Below are 22,161 nucleotides of genomic sequence, written 5' to 3'. Positions count from 1 at the left end.
TTTCTGAAGTATACTTAGCAGTTGCTGTCTGTAAGTATTCAAATCTGACTGTATTACACTAAACTTTTAGAGTGCTTTAAATATGAACTAGCAATTATTCAAATGCATATATACTATCACTGCAACCCATCCAGAGCTTCAAAAAATCAGCAGCCCTCTGCAAAAACTGGGAGCTGTAAATGCTTCTTTGAGGCTATATGCTGATCTTCTAATTCATCCTAGTATTGTACTCTTTAATGCATACATATAGATGTATGATCTGAGCCAACTATATATAACACTCATTTCATTCCATCCTATAGGAGAGGCATGATTCATCAGTAATATCCTGGGTGTGTTCGCCATTGTTAGCAGGCTGGGTAATAAAGGTAAAACTTTTTTCCTGCCTATATGTTATTAAATGTGTGAACTTTATGAAACATCTCTAAGAGCCATGTATGTACTCCAGCTACAAAAACAAATCTAATTCTGTAATGCAGGGATCAGGGAACTTTTTTACCTTTTACCCCCCCCCCCAATTTTTTTATATACGCTGACATTACCCCCTTGATTTGAAAGGAAGGAAATCATACATTATTTGAATTCAAAATCTTACTGAATCTATTCAAAATTACTTTGAAAGCTTCAACTTAATTGAAAACTTCAGATTTTGGAGAAATGATGTTGCTTCTTCTTGGATATTAGAGCATCAATATTGGGGCTCTGCTCATCCTCATTACCCCCAGGATTTTCATTTTTACCCCATTTGGGGTAATTTACCCCTGTTCCCTGACCACTGCTGTAATGTAATACAGCAAATGTAGAGGACAATATGGTAAACATACAGTATGGAGAGAATGGTGCCTCATATCAGAGATCACAAACTCAGGTGCTGGCATCTTTAGCCAAAGAAATTCAGTAAAGTCTAAACGAAAGGATTTGGCTTCAGTATTATAACTATAGTCTCCTAGAGGCTATGATACATACAGTGGTGCCTCGCATTACGATGTGAATTCGTTCCAGCGAAATCGCTGTAGAATGAAACATTGTAAAGCGAAATTAAAAAGCCCATAAAATGCATTAAAACCTGTTTAATGCGTTCCAATGGGCTTAAAACTCACCATCCAGCGAAGATCCTCCACAGGGCGGCCTTTTTCGCTGCCTGTCTTGCGAGGAATCCGTCTCTAAACACAGCAGGGAGTTGTTTTATTTACCCTGGTGGCCATTTTGAAACCGTTGATCAGCTGTTGGAAAATCATCGTTTTGCGAAAAATCGGTTCCCGAAGCAGGGAATCTATCATCGCAAAGCGAAATTCCCCCATAGGAAACATCGTTTTGTGATCGCAAAAGCGATCGCAAAACGTTCATCGTAATGCGATTTCATTGTTAAACGAAGCGATCGTAATGCGAGGCACCACTGTATAAGAGCAATGCTAGAACCTGATACTTCCTGAAGGAGTGGAATTCTTCATTTAAGTATCCACTGCAGTAATCCTTAAAACAAGTCATTTAAAAAGCAACTTTAGTTTCTCAATAGAAAAATAACTTTACCTTGTAACAGTTTGCTGGACGCAGTCAAAGCTTCCCTGAGGATTATCTTTGCCAACATTTGACAAATAGAAATTAAAGGTGTGCACATCATTTGGGAGATCAGTTTTGGGAATCTTGACAAGCTAAAAAAGTAATTAAGATAAGTCTCACACATGTTTACTTGTAACATTGCTGTTATTAACAACAAATACCATGTTTTAACACACTCTTAGCAAACCTGAAATACTGTAGTTTTTATGTGTCATCATGTCACCTCTGAATTATAGTGACCCTATGAATGAGCAATCTCCAGAATGTCCTGTCCTCAACTGCCCTGCTCAGCTCTTGTGAACTCAAACCTGTGACTCCTTTAGGGAGTCAACCCATCTCATATTTTCTCTTCCTTTTTTACTGCTGCCTTCCGCCTTTCCCAGCATTGTTGTATTTTCCAGGGAATCTTGCCTTCTCATGATGTGCCCAAGTAGGATGGCAGTTTCAACATTTTTGCCTCCCAAGATGGTTCAGGCTTGATCTGATTTAGGACACATTTGTTCCTCTTTCCATTAGTCCAGGGTGTCTGCAAACCTCTCCTCCAGCACCATATAGGAATATATTATTTATATATAACAGGTGGAAGTGCAACAAAGAGATGTCAAATTGCCAGAGGAACGCCCACCAAGACTATAAAAGAACTGGAAATTAATTCCAGCTCTTCATATACAAGATAATAGAAATAATGTGTTAGCTACAATGCTGTTGCATTTATAGATGCTACAGAATTCATGATTTGACTTCCTTCTAGTACTTAGGAATAGAACAAGCTACAACTAGTTTAACCAGTTTTTGCTGAACCTTACTTTCTGGGCTCTCAAGATATATATATATATATAAAGCACAGGAGCCCTACATAGTTGATTTACATCACTGGTTCTTAACCTTGGGTTACTCAGGAGTTTTGGACTGCAACTCCCAGAAGCCTTCACCACCAGCTGTCCTGACTGGGGTTTCTGGGAGTTGCAGTTCAAAAGCATCCGAGTAACAAAGGTTAAGAACCACTGATTTACATTTAGACCTAATCTTATTCTAAATATATATCGGCAACAAGATTCTTTCCTCATGCCACCCCTTGTGGGTAAAAAAATGCAACAGCTAGTATTCCAAGATTATAAGCCATGAGATCATAGCAAGGATGCTAGGCTTGTCAGCATTATCTATATTGTGGACCTGATATATTGAGAAGGATCTTGTTGCATCAATTTGTACCTGGCATAAATCAGATTAGGCACCACAAACATTCCTACCCCCTCCCCACGATTCCAATGCTCCCTAGGACTTTTTTTTGCCCCCAGGAGGCATTTGGGATTCTTGGTGTTGGGACTTTTAATGGTGAAATTTGCTGCTGGATCACCTCTGCCAGAATTGGGACCATGAGTGCTGATCTGGTGATGTTTTTTTTTTAATTATTAAAGGTCCATCCTAAGGATCCTAAATACTTCCCTGGAGCAAAGGGGAGCCCTAGGGAGCCTCAGAACCTAAACAGGGAGATAGTATGCATTTTGAAAGCTTACATTAACATGTTTCCAGTGCCTTCATCTAGGTTATGCCAATTTACAACAGGATTATGTCCAACGTACGTCCAGTTTACCAAAACTATCTTTTTATTTATTTATTTATTTATTTAGGAACAGGGATAGAGGGTACAAAAAGAAAGAGGGGATAGGAAAGGAAAAATGGTTTTGGGGGATAGGAGAGCATAAAGTATAACATCATCCAATCAATTCATATTACTAATACATATCAACTTTTTGCTTTTTCACAATTTGATTACCCTCCTGCTTTTATCTTATCATTTAACTTTAATTTTATTCTATGTTATTCCAACATTGTCTGGTAGCTGCTGCCATTTATACAATACATCCCATCGTTCAGTTTCTTTTTGAATTGAACAGTCTTTCAGCCCATCTGACAGAATATCCATTTTTTTCACTTCCCATATTTTCACCATAAAATTGTCTGGTTTCAGTATCTCTGCCTCCTTAAGATTTTTGTCATAATGCTTTTTAATTTTGGAAGCTGCATGGGTCACTGGATAACTCTCTACTACATTCATATTTCCTGGTGTCATGTCTAATACAGACGATTCTAAAGTCTGTACAACTTCATTTAATTTTTGTTTGGCATCTACTGTCCCCTCTTTCGTCCCTTTCATCAAATCTTCTAATTTGCTAAGACCTGCATTCACTTGCTGGAACCCTGTTAATATTAGCCTTTGTATATTAATCTGCCATTCCTTTTCTATTTCTTGCACCACTATTCCAGAACTTTGGGATTGAACAGACCAAGTCTCTATTTGTTCTTTTGAATTTTTGGGGTCCATCTCAGGCTTTGGGGTTTGTATAAATACCACAATAATCACCCCCTAGAAATCCTTCCACAGTTTCCACAATTTTATCAACAATTCAAACCCCTCATCATAAACCTCCCCTTAGATCTCCCTCCAATCTTTGTCCAAATATTGTAGTATAAAAATCAACTTTTAGCCCAGCAAATACAATATCAATTAGAACCGTAACGCAGTTATTTCTTCTTCTCCTGAGTTCAGCAAGCTTCTATTATTAGACTCACACGCGGTCTGCAGTCCGACAAACTAAACAACAGTCACAGAGTCTCAAACTGTCCAGTAGATTGTCCTTGGAGCTCGTCTTGTGATCTTCATTAACCCCTTAATGCTCCTTAGTCCAGTCGGCCACGTCAGCTCCTTCTCCCGAAAACCACCAGATTCTATTATTTATAGTTCACAAAGTCCAGAGAAGGCAAAGAGTAACGTATCCCAGCCACACTGCATCCACCGAAGTCTCTTAAATCCAGTCAGACGGTGTTGCTGTCTGGGATTCTTCTCCAGAAACATAAGATTTATTTTTCCATCTCAGACTCTCGGCTTTAGAATCAGCCTGGTGTTTAAGAGTTCACTTAGAGAAGCTTAGTTTCGCTTTTGAGTCAGACTGATAAGATAAACCCGCCGCTGCATTTATTCTTTCAGCCAAATATTTTCATTCTTATTTCAGCTTAATGAGGCTGTTTCATAAATCAGAGGCTTCAGCTTACTTACTTGTAATATATTATTAGTTTATATTGATTGCTCTCCTCTCCCCCGGTAAAGGGTTCCTCGCGGCTCAGTGCCAAAAAATGGCGCCCGCTCCAGTCCGTGCACGGTGATTTCTTCAGAAGAAAAAAGTCCGGGTCTGCCTCCCTTTCTTCTCCTTCTGCTGCTCACCATCTGCTTCAGAGAGACTTCTTCTAGACTCTCCTTTGATCCCCATTTCAAAAGGGGGATCCCGGGCTGGAGGGTTCCAGCTTTTTCCAGAGAGCTCCTCTCTGGAGTTGCTGGCAGCACCGCAACAAAGCCCCGCCTCCAGTTTACCAAAACTATCTTGTTTATAAATCATGAAAACTGTGTTAGGCTAAGACACAAATAACTCAAGTCTAAATTTTAACTAGGATGGTACCTAGCTATACCATTTCATGTTAAATTTTTTGCCTTGATACAATATTTCATAGAAGTTCATAAATATAAGCCAAGGACAGGTTACTCATGGGCAATTGCGGTTCTTCAAGTGGTCATCTATGTATCCACACGAATGGATTTTGCATCTGCATAAAAACTCCTCACAGAACCTTCCACAACTTCAGCCATATGTTTTCCCCCTCGTACTTTACTATGCATATTCTGCTCACTTGCTTCATTCCCATCTTGTCTGCAATAAAAATGGTTCATACAAGTGGGTGTCTCACAAGCTCAGTTCTTGCAGGTGAGATGTCATGCCAGAATAAGACAAGAACATCTTTCTGAGCTCTTAAATCAAGCCTAGAGATGGGGTATTTGTTACAGCTGGCCATAACAAGGGTCCAGACAGTCCACTCATGCATCCGCTGCTGATGTCGGCTTCACTCTCCCTTCCAATTGTTCCGGAGCTCATGTTCAACTATCCACTCCTGGCAGAAGAAAGATGAGTCTCCATGCCAGGCTGACAAGTGGATAGCTGACTGCAAGCTCCGGAGCAATTGGAAGGGATAGTGGAGCCAGCAGCAACAGCGGATGCGTGAGTGGACGGTCCAGGCCCAGGGGGCTGGACACTCATTATGTCCAGCTGTGCGGGGATATACATATTTGTATATGAATACCCCCATCTCTAATCAAGTCTATACTGATTTACAAATGTGAGGGGTTTGGACCTTGTTGCTGATCTACAGATGTCTTGACTATCAATTCCTCTCACGAATGCTGTTGATGAAGCCATCAATCTTGCTGAATGACTTTTTTATATTTGATGGCAATTTAATTCTTGCAATATCATATGCTAATTTTATTGTATTAACTATCCATTTTGAGAATACACCAGATATTCTTTTGCTTAGGACCTTGACAACAGATGAAGAACCTCAATGGTTTTTGAAACTTTCGTCCTTTATAGATAGAAGGATAGTACTCTCTTCACATCTAAGGTATGTAATGTGCTTTGTAAATCACACTGTAATGATGGATAAAAATATGACAATATCAGAGGCTGAAACATATGAAATGATGCCACCACTTTTGGCAAGAAGGATATGTCAGTATATAGCATTACTTTGTCTTTGCCAAATTTAATATATGGTGGATCACATCTCAATACCATAATTTCACTTGCTCTTCTTGTTGAAGTAACTGCAATTGGAAAAGCTGTTTTAAAAGTCAATAATCTAAGATCTATCGTTACCATAGGCTCAAAGGGTCTCTTTGTCAACGGTGTCAACACCAAAGAAAGAGACTAAGGTTGTTGTTGTAGCTTCACATCTATGTATGTATTTTTCAATAGGTTTTAAAAAATGCACAGTTTTATTCTTAAATAATGCGATGATTAGAGATGGGGGTATTTGTATATGAATATTCCCCCCACAGGTGGAAATAAAGAGGGTCTGGCTCCATGGGGCCGGATTGTCCACTCACCATTCCACCAGTGATGCAAGCTAGATGGAGCCTTCCTATCGCGCCATTGTCCGCAATGGATTAACCACTCTGCGACCTGGCAGAGGGGTCTGTCATCCCGCCTCCTGCCAGGAGTGGCTAATTATTGCACACAATGGCATGATAGGAAGGCTCCATCGAGCTCGCATCAGTGGCAGAATGGTGAGTGGACAGTCCGACCCCATGGGGCTGGACCCTCATTATTTCCACCTGTGGGAGGATATTTATATTTGTATATGAATATGAATACCCCCATCTCTAGTGATAATGAATGGTTTTCACGTTGATGTGCTACTACTGTAGCTAACAAGAATTTGATGAAACTGACAATGCCAACTGCTTCAGATGAAGGAAAAATTTGTCTGTAGTGAAGTTCGGTTACATTTTTCATTAATTATGTATTCTGTTAATTTGTTCCACTTACAGGCATATAGCCACTTAGTAGATGGTTTCCTTGCTTGCCGCAGAATACGCTTTATTAAAGTTAGTCTACAAGCAGTCAACTTCAGTTGTATGTCTGGGTGTTATATCAATTCCCTGTGATATTTCAGGAGTCTGTGACACATTGGTAATATCAGTTTCTCTTTTGCCATCAACAATAGAGTTGTGAACCATGGTTGGCAAGGCTACATTTGACTTGTCCTGATGTAGTTTGACCACTGTACAATGAATGAAGGGAAATGGGGGGGGGGGGCAGCTACATTAGGCAACTGTTCAAAGAAACTATGAACACATCTTCCAGTGAGTGTTTTCCTTTGCACCACAGCTAGAGCAATTTTTATCAAGGCGATTGAGGCCATAAACTGCCAGAAAACAACCATTAAGAAATAGGAGGTGGGGTAGGTACATTTCTAATTTTTAGGCAGCAAAAATTAATAAGGGAAAAGTTAAGTAAAGATTAAATTTGAGGCTAGTGACAAATATTTTTCAGATTTTTAAGCCCCAGTGTCCTGAGGATATTGTCGTTGTAGAGGACAGAAACAGACTGAGAAAAGTGGACAGAGCATGCTCAGTAAAGAGGAAAGGGGGGGAAGATGTTACGCTAACACTTTGGAAGGTTCTGTAAGGAGTGTTTGTGCAGGCCCACTTATATGAAACATAGAGACCACAATGAAAAAGCTAAAGTATCTCCAGGGGAAAAAAGTAAATAGTAACATCAGTTGCATCTCCTCCTCCTCATTTTGTTCTGTAACTGTTGCTATGTCATTAGTGATCAAAAGACAAATGGCATTTCTTTCCAAGTACTGTAGTGAAAATTACGCAAATTTTAGCACTAATACTTGCAAGTGCAAGAATTCCAGAATTGTAAACATTTAAAAGGGGTGGGGGTGTTCACAAGTACACTAACTGCATAGGAATCATCAGCTTCAGACTCACTCAGAACTTAGCAAATTCTATGAACAACTTAAATTAAGAAGGAAAAAGAGGCCAGCACAGTGTCACTACTACTGTTCAGCTGCCTACAACCAGTATTGTCTTCTGATCACAACTACAAAGTATTGTGCATGCAAGTATAGAACTGAAGAACTCTGGTAAGTTGCTCAAAGTATGAAAACACTGTGTTATGAAACATGTATATGAAAACTGGTAAGTAACACGCAAAAATGTCTAAATAAATTAAGAAAAACCATCTCTTTCAAAGATTTTATCCATGTTCAACAAAGTGATATACCACTTTCTTCCATAGAAATATACCACAGAAACCCACAGGCTACTGATACAGGCAGACTTGTTCTTTTAAATATGGCTTTGTGCAAAAGCTATATGCAACTTTACCCCATGACTGTCAAGCTGGCCAAAAGCTAAGGGAAGGAAACCATCAGAGTCACTTTGAAGCAAGATTTCCTCTAAGGTGATTGACTGTGCATGCCTCTACCCTTCCTCCTCTTCCGCACACTCACAGTGGTTTCCGGCCCCTTTCATTCACAATGGCACCCTGCGTGGGGGGGGGGGAGTTGCACACGGGGGATTTGTGGGGGGGAGTCCCACCCAGCATGGCTGAAAATTAGAGGGAACATTGCTTTGAAGCTCCCTTCTTTTGAGTATCAGCTAACTTTTGAATATTAGGTGCCTTCTCCCTGAGACTCAGAAATCAGGGTCTATGAGGCTTCTGAACCCCATCTTTAATTTACTCCATAAAAAGAGAGCAAATTACAAGATTCTTTTACTGCATTTGTGGCTTACTGCCTTAGGGCCTTCATCTAATTCTATTAGTGATAAATTTCTTCCCTCCACATATTCTTTTCCATAGAATCTACCCTTTATTGCACCACAGCAAAACTAAAAATGTCATAGTTTAGAATGCTACTTAGGCAGCAATCAAATGCCTATTTAGCTGGGCGTAAGGTCCAATCAATTCAATGTGGTTTACTTCTGAGTAGAGGTGTAGGATTACTCAAAATCCCAAGGAAGGGATTTTGTCTCATTTTAGCTATTAAGATTTAAATTCATTCCTTAAAAGACTTTTAGAGAACCATTTTCTGAACCAAAGGACAGCACAATTGTTTTATAAATAAATCTATAATACAATCTTATTCTCTTTAAATTTAGACAGTTGTCTGAATATACTGCTGTTTATCAGAAGGCTATTTTTTCTCCTATCAAACTCATGACTATTTTATGAGAGATATGAACTATGAAAATACACAGAACATCTAATGTCACTGCACTTTCATAAATTACACAAAGGAAAACTCAAGATAAGGTTGGATAAAAATCAATGATTTTTTCAATCAAATTCATTTAAACTGTAAAAGAAATTCCAATTTTTAAAATTTAAATTGTGATTTAAATCAAAACCACCCTGCTCAGGTTGCCTTGGAGTATATTTTGGTGAGAGAGACTATAAACAAACTTGGTTTCATGGTTGCAACACACGCTTGCAAACTCAAATTTATCACATTCACTTGTTATATTTTTAAGCTGTATATCCAAAGGTAGGTTCTAGAGGGTCATGACTATGTGAAGGTGCCAGAGTTTCCTTCCACAGAGCTCTGATAACTGTTGAAGTGTCTTTAAATGTACATTCAGAGAAGGCAAATACAAAATAAACATAAAAATAAAAGAACAAATAAAAAAGACAAAAACATGGTGGCACTTTAAAGTTATATTTTAATATCAGCTTGCATGGACAAGTCCACTTCCTCAGACTAAGAAAGGTATTTAAGGTGCCACTACATTTTGTCTTTTTTATTTGTTCTTTTATGTTTATTTTGTTTTTACCTATAATTCTTGCATTAATGAAGATGGCTAATTCTTCTACTATTCAGACAAGAGAAGATGATTGTGTTATAAAAATACTATTTACATGTATAAGTTAGTATAAAGTAACTTACACAACACCCACTTTTGCCCCCTGTTGCTGCTCACCATTGGCTGCTGTGATTTCCATCCCACCAGCTGCAATGAGCACCAACCACCACTGATTCGTACAACTAATGTGAGTTGTCAGCTTTATGAGGAGCACACAATGTGGGAGGGGGGGTTGGCCTGATTGTGGTTTACTACAAGCAACAATCACAGTTTTGCCTATTAGTATTTTGCTATTTGCTTGCTTTCTTCTGGTATCATAGGTGAAGCAAGACTGTTTTTATTCAAATAATACTCAGCATTTGCTTAGGTTTTCAACCAAATCTAGAAGCCCCAAGTTCATGATGACTGATAAAGGACTGTGAAAACTACAGTCCAAAATACCTGGAGGACCAAAGCTCCCCCACCCCCAATTTATCCTTATGGATTTACTGATCCAAGATCAGTATTGAACTACATGTGCTGCATACTGCAGGGTCCAAGGAAAACCCCTAATATCTCCGGGACGAATGAAAATGTTCTCTGTCTGACATCTTGGGAACTTTGCTGCTTATCATTGTAGATAATTAAATGAACTAGATGGAACAATCTTCATGTATGTTCACAAAATAGAGAGGAGACACAGCATGTAATTTTTATTTTGGTATATGTATTTGTTATTCTTTATTTGTCTGGAAGCCACCTAGAGTGGTCGCAATGACCAAATAGGCGGGGTATAAATAAAATAAAATAAAATAACTAAATAAATAAATGTTGTGGCCTATGGTATCCAAAACACTTGCAGGCTAGTCAAGACATTTTCAAAAGTTTACTTTTTGGTAATATAGTATCCCTTTCTTTTCTATAACGCAAAACAGACTGGATAGTTGGTATTACAATGGTAGCAAAAACTAAACCATTTGCTAATTGGTTGGAAGAAGACATACCACTTTTTGAACTACAGCAGAATAACAAATTGCTGTGTAAAATAAAGGCAATTTTACATAAAAGTTTTATTTGGGAAGTTTCTTTGTATTGCCAAGGATATTACAAGTCAGTAGATATCTACAAATCCTGCCACTGAGCATCTAACATTAGTTGAACTGAAACTGCCACAGAGAAGGGACTGTACCTCATTACCCTTTTAAACTGATAACTTTCTCGTTTTTTAAAAAAATCAGTTAAGTTATTTGGATATCTACGTCAATCCAGTTCTTGACAAGTAATCAGCCAAAATCAACTGCTTGTCTTTTGATTTAAATATTTGTAAAAAGCTGGGCACTGAAATTTAGTACTTGAGCACAGCAAATTTTACAAACCACTGAAGTTTAGGCAGTGAAATAATAGATGGCACTATCTTTGTAAATAGATTATCAGTGAATCTGTGAATATAGCCTGCTCAGATACGCTTGTTGACTGCTGTGCAGTTGTGGTTTAATATTAACTAGGGTGTACTAACATAGACGGAAAAGTACATGCCTACAATTTTAGATATGAAAACATAACAGATGGTACATAACAGACGGTGCTATGCAAACTCAAAGATATGCTGGCTGTAGTGGGTTTAAGATGGGGAAAAGCCCCTCGCACTGACACAGCTTCCTTTGTACCAGCACAGCCCCCTTGTGCTGGCTTACCTCAGAGACCTGATGACAAAACTGTTGTCCTGGCTGAAATCACCTGGCAAAGGGCGGAAGAAGGAGCAGGGAAGAGGACAGGAGGGAAGCAGCTGAGTTAGGTCAGGTTCACAGCCCTCTCATCTAAGATACAGCCATTATGCCAGCACAAAATCAGACCTAACTAATTCCCAACATGCCTAGGTCGGGATGGGTTTGGATTCAACACAGCCTCAGCCAGCTAACCAGTTCAGCAAGCCCTCTGCCATTTTTACTGTTTAGGATTGCATCCTACCTTCCAATGGTGATCTAACAAATGGAAAGCACAAAAGCCACATGACAACTACTTTATTTGCCAAAATGTGTGAAGCATTTAGATCATCTAGGAATTAGCAATATGGAGCAACATTCTATAACATCTTACCTTTTCATTAGTGTATGTGACTATGTGAAACAGCTGTTTCCATAACATATGGTCACCTGAGAGTTATCTTTATACTGTAACTCATTATTATTTAAATAGTAGTAGACTGTCCCAGAGACTAGACAAGTTATATTACTACTGAATAATCACCAACTGAGAGGTAACTGACTAATCTATAATACACTGGAATAACTTCAGTAACATGTCTGTCTGTCCTTCTATGCTGCCTGTCTCCTAAAGGATCTAAAGCAGCTTGCAATATTAGAAGAAAAGTAAAGTTAAATTATAACTTATTATAATATTTAAAAACATTAAACAGGTATCATATGAAAACTCGTAAGAACCATAATTTGTCACTAGTGTAATAGTGGCAATTTATAATACTAAGAACATGGACTATGAAGGTATATAAATTCATCAAACATCTTTATGTATCACATTTTACCCATGAAGGCCAAATCAGTGTACATAAGGTTTATATGTAATTTCTTATCCAAGCACTGATCCGACCCAGATTTGCACTGAGAATGCATATTAAAATACTTTCAAAATCTAATGTTAGGTATTATTAAGAACAAACGAGGAAAGTGTGATTGCAGAGGCATTTACAGTGACACCTCGCAAGATGACATTGATTCATTCTGTGAGTCGTGTCGTATTGTGAAATTTTCATCTTGCGAAGCGCGATACTAACGGTTGTGCGATTTAAACCAACCCCCCCCCCAAAGGGAGGGAATCATCTTGTGAAGCACAGCCATAGAAAAATTCATCTTGCGAGGCACCAAAAAAAAATCACACAACACTTTTGTCTTGAGAGTTTTTCATTGCGTGAGGCATTCGTCTTGAGAGGCATCACTGTATTTCCCAGTTTTTACACTGGGGTCACATTTTCAGTCTAGCAATTACTGTCATCATGTTGAAATCTCTTGTAGTATAATTAAATGATAATACAAAACAAAATTCTGCTCACTATTTAGCAGCAAGAATTATTAATATTTGTCAGGGATTAATGATTTGTCCTAACCTTCCTAATCCAAGGGTTACATATTTAACAGCAGAGTACCAGTGCAGCCCTTTATGAAATCCTATTGTCAACCTCTGCTAGAACCAACATGTCAAGAAATGCATTTACAAAATACGAGAAGGGTACAGACAGTCAGGTTATCTTTCTTAATGTTTAAAAATATTGTTCCTGTTCAGTTTTTGTGTGGGGTATGTGGAAATCAACAGATCCAAGAAGACAGCATATCTCAGCAAAGCAAAAAGAAAAAGCCTGACTTCTGGGCTATATTCTAACAATATATATAGATACCAAACAATATTCTGCCAGGTTCATTGCTAAAATAGTTGCTTCCTGTATAACCATTACTGAGCTTGTGTATCCTGGTGCCCTGGCTATCTGCTCCTGAGGCTTTATCTTTCTGCAGAAAAAATATTATTGACTGCAAATACATGTCCACCATAGCCCATATAGTATAGCATATGTGTTTTTCATACTGTCGAAACAATGCAATATTTAAATTACATTACTAGAAAGAGGCTGAAGAAGAAAAACATCATTACAACTCAAACCATGATCTGAGACAATCGGTATGTCTAAGAAACTATCCAAACATAGCCACATTTACATTAAGACTTTTACTGCCATTTTGCATCAGGATTTTAGAATAATCCTTGATACTCTGCTTTCTCTTCAGATTGTATCAAAAATCATTGATTATTCTAAAATCTGATTACTGATTAATCAGTAAAATTACTTTCAGTGAAAGGACCGATTTAAGCAAACATTTGAAACCACACTAGAAACAAAGAGCTCACAACAGTCTTAAAGTTGTAATAGAGAAAAGTGATATTTTCTAAAGAAAGATATTCTGCACTTGAACAGTCACCATGGAGGAACAACTCACACCATACACTGATCTAATGACGGCAGCAAAGCACTATAACTGGAGAAGGAGTTTAAATGTGTGGTGCACAAACACAAAATTTAAAAATGGTACTAAGCTTCATCTATCACTTTGTTTTGGTTATAATTTTTTTTAAATAAAGTAACTACTCACCCCTTGGAGTCCTTGAAACTGTATAGAAGGCCGAGAAAGAAGGAGATTCTAAAGAAAAAGAACAGAGAAGTTTTAAAAAATGAACCATAACTACTATTCAAATACCTTGTTTACCTAGAAACATGCAGCACTGTATACTGAAATTAAACATTAAGTACATATGAACATATTGAACCTGATATCGGAGATTATCTTTAGTCGAACTGGTATAATGTATTAATTATGTCAGTTTAACCAGGAAATAATGAAATCCCACAGCAAAAGAAGCAGGATTTTACATAATTTATTTTTTACAACAATTAATACAGGACTTACTAGAGTAGCTGTTGGATGCATATTCCCATCACTAATGGGGGTGGGTGGATGGTCATCAAGATTATGAACACATTTAGAATACTGAGTAGTACATGTTGTGTTATCTTTCAGAGGCTTATTTACAAGCAAACAAAATATGTCTTATATTAATATTCTTTTGATATAAAAAAACTAGGATCATCAATCAAGTCTCAGAAAATTATCCTGAGACAATACAATTTAGTGAATGACTTTATTGTAAGGATACTAAAATGTGCTTTGCACTATCTACAGAAAATGACAAAATGTACTGTTGAAGATTTTATCTGCTGCTTTGCACAAAATAAATCACACCTCCAGTATCGCAAAATGCAATCTCAGGCAATTAAAAAACCAAATGTAATGAACCAAATATGCTTATGTTCTAAAACCCATGCACTATTCAAAATGTTTCATAAAAACTGATCTCTCCACAGCCTCTCTTTTAATGTAAAGACAAAGGCCATTTGCTCACACAACTCTTAGTTGAGCAAGAGGTTGTACATTTTCCAATATCTGTGTTTAAGTAGTTCTCCCTGTTTGGCTGTGTGATGACAGAGCTCTAACCGCACAACAACTTACACAGCAGTTAAGTGCCTGGGTTTAGGTCCTCCCACATGACTCAAGTTCACCACTGACAACACCAAGAGGGAACGTATCAATCTCCCAACCAGCCCTCTAGGTGTGCTAGTGGCCAACATCTGGATGCCTTCTTCCCTTTCTCTGAGGAACTACGTCGGCTGGGATGTCTGCTTTGCCAGTATTATTTTGGATTTTGTGAGACAAAAATTATCTACTTGGGTTTAATTTTGAAAACAGCCCTAGCCAGGCATTATTACCTGTTTCTATCAGACATAAACTGGGGGGGGGGGGGATCACACCCGCTATATATCCAGTTTCACTGTTCTCCTATGTGTAGAGTAATACATCTAAAACAGAAATTATTTGCAATCCTTAAACGCTCTCCAAACAGTGATATTCCCGAATTCTCACTCACTGAGTCAGTCCTCATAGGCTGATTGATTTTCCTCCATCCACAGGAGAGGAAATGACACAGCATTTACCTAGAATTAAATTCACCACTGCGATATGACATAGATGAACAGTGGATGACAAATGCTTCACTACTGAATAGCCTGGTTCAGACATAATGTTAAACCACCATTCAGTATTAGCTGCATGAGCTTCAGATACCAAGACACCCCCCCGTAGGATGACAAGAAGGAAGCTCAAAAATGATTATTTAAATTTAAAAACTTATTTTTAAAATTAAACAGTGACTTAAATCATGATTTAAATCAGTGACTTTTATCCACCTTGGGGACAAATAATATTATTAAATTCTTCAAAAAACCTCTGGTTTATGAATGTGGGATACACATTGTGCTTCTATACCCATGATTCAAAAAGCCAGGAAATGGTCTGATATTGCTGCACAATATTATTCCATCACTGCCAGCAGGAAAAAGGATGCCAAACTTTATATAGCAAAGAGCAACCTGAATGATGACAACACTAATGACTGCAATAAAGATGGTCTACAGAAGAAGTCCCCAACCTTGGGCCTCCAGATGTTCTTGGATTTCAGCTCCCAGAAATCCTGGCCAGCAGAGGTGGTGGTGAAGGCTTCTGGGAGTTGTAGACCAAGAACATCTGAAGGCCCAAGGTTGGGGACAACTGGTCTACAGCATACCCTCTTCTGCTCACTACCATTGACAAAATGACACCACAGAAGGGAAAATCTTAGAAATTGACTCATTTGTTTCACCAATTAACTGCTTCTTACCCAAACACAAAGCAATTGTCAAGGCTGTTGAATCCGAGGTCCATTTTCTAAGTTATAATTTTTGTTTGGGGCATCCCCATTTTTAGAATCACCTTATATAGAATGCTGATTTGCTCTATTGCACAATAATCATGCATATTTTGCCAGTAGAATACCTAGGTTAAACTCTGTATGAATATAGTTTAACATGGGTATATGTGTAAGGATTTTGCTTTTTTATCTGCTTTATTCCTATTTTTACTGATTTTACATGCATTTATTTATCATTGCCCTTCCCAACATCTCCATGATTAGGCAGACCACAACATTAAATTACCGTATTTTTCCATGTATAAAATGATACCTTTTCCTTAAATAGTTTGAGAAAAAATGAGGGTCGTTTTATAGATCTTTACCACTGCCTTTTGTGAAGGCATGGGGTTATAGCAAAAAGGAAGGGGAGCCGTTGCTCCATTTTTTGCTACCCTCTGTGCCTTCTTAAAAGGCGAGGCAGCGCTGGGGTTTAGCAAAAAAGAAAGGGGAGCCCTTGCTCCCTTTCCTTTTTGCTAACCTCCATGCCTTCTCAAAAGGCAAGGGTGTGATGGGTTTAGCAAAAAGGAAGGGGAGCCATCTATGGCTCCAGTGCATCCTTGCCTTTTGAGAAGGCATGGAGGTTAGCAAAAAGGACAGAAGGCATGGAGACCCAGGAAGCCCTCGCCTTTTGAGAAGGCATGGAGGTTAGCAAAAAGGACAGGGAGCAACGGCTTGCCTTTTGCCAAGGCATGGGTCTTAGCAAAGAGGGAGCCCTTTGATCCCTGCTTTTTCTAATTTGGGGTTAGAAAAAGGGGGGTTCGTCTTATACTTTAGGTCATCTTATACACAGAAAAATACGGTAACTTTTTAAAAGCACTGCTGTGGGCTGCGCTGTAATGAAATACCTAAAATTACACCAGTACAAATGTCCTGAGTTTTACTTCACTCATCAGCTATAGCTTATACTATCTGCCAGGAGATATACAGAAATAAGATAATGGAATGCATAATGAAAAGTGAGCAAATATAATGAGACAGGCATTTGGGATTTAGAAAAGAACTCAATAGCATGTTTTTTTAGTAACTTTTTAAAAATTTGAGTTACAAATGATATTTAGTTATTTGTTGAACATAAAATGACTACTCCCATATATCGGTATTTCAATTGAGAGTTTTGATACTTTAATTATGCCCTCCAATCAGATTCACCATATAAAGAAAAATTCTGTTTAATCTTTCAAGGGTCTATTACATATTTAGTTGATCAGGCGTTTGAGTTGCTTGTTGTAAGCCGCCTAGAGTGGTCGAAATGACTAGATAGGCGGGGTATAAATACAATCAATCAATCAATCAATCAATCAATCAATCAATCAATCAATCAATCAATCAATCAATCAATCAATCAATCAATCAATAAATTCTTGATCCTAAGAAAAACAAACAGATTCATCTAGGAGTTCAGTTAAAATACTGCCAATTATCTTGACCTATACAAAACTAACTGTTAGAGTGAATATTTTAATTTCTGCAAAACAATGTGATTTTAAAATCAGCCAGTCAAATTACCATGAATATTCTAAAAGCAGGCATAACTGGATTGCCCTTGTGTTTGTTCGTTTGTTGCCAGGTCTATATTATTTAGTTTAAACCTGTCTGTAAACATTAGATTTAAGGGTAGTATGGAAGCCTTAAAAAAACTCTTACAAATTTAGACAAAGAAAAACAATATTTTGAACCAAGCATATTCATAGATTCTTATTGCTTTCTCTTCCTTCCATTTTCCTGTTCTCCATTTCCTATTCATTTTTAGATTGTAAACTTCTTTGGGCAGAGGCCTTATTTGTATTACCTTTGTAAATTTCCTGGCATATTTTTAGATGCTGAACATTCATGAAAAACATATTCACTGTGTGCTGAATGGAGCAAAGGGTCAAAGGCCATGTCAAGCTCAAAGCTTCCTTGAAGATTCATGTTGTCTTCAAAGAATTTATAGGAATAACATCGCCCATTTTCGAAATCCAAGCTAGGATGCCCTCACATAAAAAAGTGAGACGTTCTATTACCTTTTTAGTCATATAAATACTGTAATTACATAAATATGTTCTACAGTTATCTACAGCAGTGATCCCCAACCTTTTCCCAACTGTGGACTCATTGGAGGGATATGGCATGCTCACGGGGGTGTGGCGCACCTGCAGGGGGGGTGGAGAACACTCACTCACAGTGGCACTCACAGGGGGCCGCTCACATACATGGCACACTCGCAGGGGCAGCACTTGCTCATGCGCATGGCGGCACTTGCAATATGCACACGGCGAGCTCGCAGGGGGCAGAGTGCATTCACGCGCATGCACGTGGTATGCTCACAGGGGCAGAGCGCACTCGCATGCATGCGGTGGCTCTCACAGGGGGCTGCTCACGCGCATGCATGCAGCAATGCTTGTGGGGGGGCAGGAGATCTGTGTCCATGGCCCGATCCTGTCTAGGCCGTGGACTGCTGCCGGGCTGTGGACCGGGTGTTGGGAACCCCTGATCTACAGGACACTTTTTAAAATACAGATCTTATGAGGCAGCTAATTATGTAATTCAGAAACATGAAGATCCCAACATGATAAAATTTAAGCATAGAATATTCTACAAAACATACATCAATTAATTCAAAGATTAATACAACAGCAGCATGAATCCAATGAAGTTATTTTTTTTTAATGTTATCAAAAGCTTTAGAGGTCACTGCATACCTCAGTGGGATGAGGCTCCATAACTCAAAGGGTGACACAGAAGCTCTTCCTCTCAAGGTATTTTTTTTTAAAAATGCCCTGACTTGTATATTCACCAACAAAAGTGATCATTGGGCAGCCACACAAGTATGATCTCATGAAACATATCTTAAGCCCCAGCAAGTTCAAACAGGTGTAGGCAATCTGGTGTCACTGGACAGGATTGGTGCCATATGCTTTGGCTACCTTGCTTAAGGGTGGGCAACTTGGGGCCCTCCAGATGTTACTGACTAGGGATGGGATTTCTGGATTTTTTTAATAGTACCAGATGTATTTCTGAACAATAGTACCCCTCTCACAAAAAGCTCCATCTCAGGTGTTTGATAGAACTGGCTGGGCAAGACTAAACTCTGTGGTACTCCAAAGTATTAGGGATGCTGTAGTTTCCTGAGAGGCATCCTGTATGAAGCATAACGGGCAGAGACACTACAATGCCCCTAATATTTTGCAGCACCACAGAGCTTACCCCACTCTGCCAGTTCCTCTGCCTTGGAACTCAGAAATGGAGACATATTTCGTAATTTAGGCATCAGTTATAAGTTATACCAAACAGCTGTGGGTGCTTACCTCCCCTCCAAATTCTAACTCTAGCACTTATTGGTGCTGTCATTCCAAAAATAAGAAAACACCATCCCTATTACTAACTGTGAGGCCCCCAAACAGGAGGCCTATGTAGGAGTGCCGTCGCTCCCATCGCGGGCCCAAAATACACAAACCTCTCCCCCTCTTTCCCCACCCCGATGCAAAAATAAACAGGTGGACACCTACGAGTTGGGGGATGTTCCCGAAGCCAGGGCATCAGTGAATATAGGAGAGGATACCAGCGACCTGGCACAAGCCGTGAAGGGGTTAACCCTGTCCCCGAAACCCGGGAAAGATTTGGCGGGAAGAAAAGGGGAGGAGATAGAGGCAGCGGCCGGGGATATAAAAGGAAAGTGGGAAGAGATCCCAGGGGGCTGGGAATGGATATGGGTTGAGAATCCGTGGACTGGGAAGTGGGGGCAAGTAAAGGTGCCCCACAAGGAAGCAGAAAGGAGAAGGCGTCAAGGCCTGAGACCCCGACCCTCTTATTGGGGGGAAACAGAAGCAAAGGAATGGCGGCGTAAGTGAAGAGAGGAGAGGGAAGCCATGGCAAGGGAAATAGAGAGAAAGAAAGCATGGCATCTGGCGGAATTACAGAAGATGGGGATTTACCCGGGCCATGGCTGGCAGATGCCGGAGAGGGTTAGTCCGTATGGGGATGGAGTGGTGACGAAGAAACACTTCCCCTGATTGCCCCAGAAGAGGAAGAACTCGGGGAAAACCTGGTACCTGTGAAAGGTGTAACAGGACCATGGACTATAGAGGACAGTAACATAGGGATAAAAACCCCTTGGCTTCTTCTAAATCAACTAACAACTTCTGTAATGCTATCATGTTCCAATGAAGTCTTATTACATTTTAATCATCATTTGGCAGGGGACATCTCTTCTTGTAAGGGACACGGTGGCTCTGCGGGTTAAACCGCAGAAGCCTCTGTGCTGCAAGGTCGGAAGACCAGCAGTTGTAAGATTGAATCCATGCGACGGAATGAACTCCCAACGCTTGTTAGGCATTTCAACTGTCTATGTACAACAGTATGAAAACAATCCTTATTCCTACTGTAATAAGAAATTATCTCTAGTGTCTTCAGTTCATTAAAATCTGTTAATAATTACAAATATACCAAAAATAGGAATATTGTGAATGAAACAGGTAAAGTAGATTACAAATGCAGATATACCGTGTATGTAAAATAATGTATTTTAAAGCAAAGCTTATATATGAATAACTCCAAACTGGACATCTGTTCATAAAACTGCCACTTTTAATAGCTAATATAGCAGCTGTCTAAATACTGATCACCTACCAGTTTTTTTAAAAGAACTAACTTTATGATCTAGGGCAGTGGCAGCGAACCTTTTTCAGCTTGAGTGCTCAAACTGAAAGGAAAAAAAACAGGGGGTGGCGGTGGCACGGGAAGGGGCCGCAGAAGTGGGAATCTCAGGCACGGAGGTGCCTTGAGACCCCACTCCAGATCCGCTGACAGCACCAACTGCTCCGGATCCTGTTGAAGCGCCAGCACCGCGGCTGCAGCCTCCTCCTGATCTTTGGCTGCAGGGGGGGAGTACCAATCCAACAACTTATGGTTCGCATGCCCGCAGAAAGGGCTGTGCATGCCAGCTGTATCATGCATGCCATAGGTTTGCCATCACTGATCTATGGCATAGCAATATCATCTTTTAACATGAGAAAACAGCACAGCTTGTGCATTTAAAGCTGTGCTATTTTGATAGCTATTTACCTTAGAGATACATACAGTATTTTATTTTACACCATATTTTATGCACAGTGGACACAGTCATTTTGAAGAAAGGTGTGGTATAAATTTAAAAAAAACATAAATACTGTATTTTAATTCAAAAGCAATTTTCAAATGTTTTAGAGGAACTTCCCCCCAAATATAGAAATATCTGCAACTGTGGTATAATGTACAGTATTTTATACTCTAATTCATTCTTGCAGTTAAATTTGTTTTCAAATTATTAGGATTTTATTTTATTAGGCAGACAATTATCTTTACTTTGTTATGGATTTACTTTAAAAGCAATATAGCTGACGTCTGCACAAATGTTAAGTAGTCATACTGTGGCAACACTGTGATTGCATCCAAAGTAAGTAACATACTGTTCACACCATATTTTATTTATATAAGAGGCACTAGAATGCCTAAATTAGGTTTATTTTACATTTTATAGAGATTTAACATTCCATACTAATTAAATTTTGTCTGGAAATTATATATTCCACAATTACAGCAGACTCAAAGTGTGTTTCTTCTGAATGGCTAAGCAGGATGTTCTCTAAATATCAAAATCCTCTCATAACCACACATAAATAAATCGAAAGGTTTCTATCCCGCTCCCTCAGTTTCTGAGGCTCCCTAATGCTAATTTTGCCCTAGGAAAGCCTTTGGGAGCATGGGGATGGAGAAAACGTTTGATTGCCAAAAATCCCTACTTGATCACTGCCACCAGGATCAGAATAGATTATGGCATACCAGCAGCAAATTTTGGGTAATAAAGACACCCCTACCATCCTGAAACTTCCAAAGGCTTCCACAGCAGGCCAAAGGGTGCCTTAGGAAGCCTCAGAACTTGAAAGGGTATGGGGAGTGGGAAATTTTCAATTAATTTAAATATTCCAAGTTACTGGATAATGATGTCATCCTACCTGCTCAGGATGAAGCTGTTCAAGAGAATTTTAGCCAGTGCTTAAATTTAAAGAATAGTACTGTAGTGAATTTTTTTAAAAAAACATGTTTTTATT

General features: G+C 39.0%; 1 protein-coding gene across 1 annotated transcript in view; it reads right to left on the bottom strand.

Annotated features, from left to right (window-relative positions):
• ELL2 (elongation factor for RNA polymerase II 2) overlaps window positions 1–22,161 on the bottom strand; it is a 53,500-nt gene that overhangs the window by 28,808 nt on the left and 2,531 nt on the right. Inside the window, exons 2-3 of the mRNA XM_072992512.2 lie at window positions 13,903–13,950; window positions 1,531–1,652 (exon numbers count right to left, since the gene is read on the bottom strand). Of these exons, the coding sequence (XP_072848613.2) occupies window positions 1,531–1,652; window positions 13,903–13,950 (170 nt within the window). The remainder of the gene's footprint in view (window positions 1–1,530; window positions 1,653–13,902; window positions 13,951–22,161) is intronic.

The sequence above is a fragment of the Pogona vitticeps genome, chromosome 2 (genome assembly GCF_051106095.1).
Source record: "Pogona vitticeps strain Pit_001003342236 chromosome 2, PviZW2.1, whole genome shotgun sequence".
NCBI classification, from domain to species: Eukaryota; Metazoa; Chordata; class Lepidosauria; order Squamata; family Agamidae; genus Pogona; species Pogona vitticeps.
Note: the sequence above shows the minus strand (reverse complement) of the source record. Positions and strands in the feature narration are given on the sequence as shown.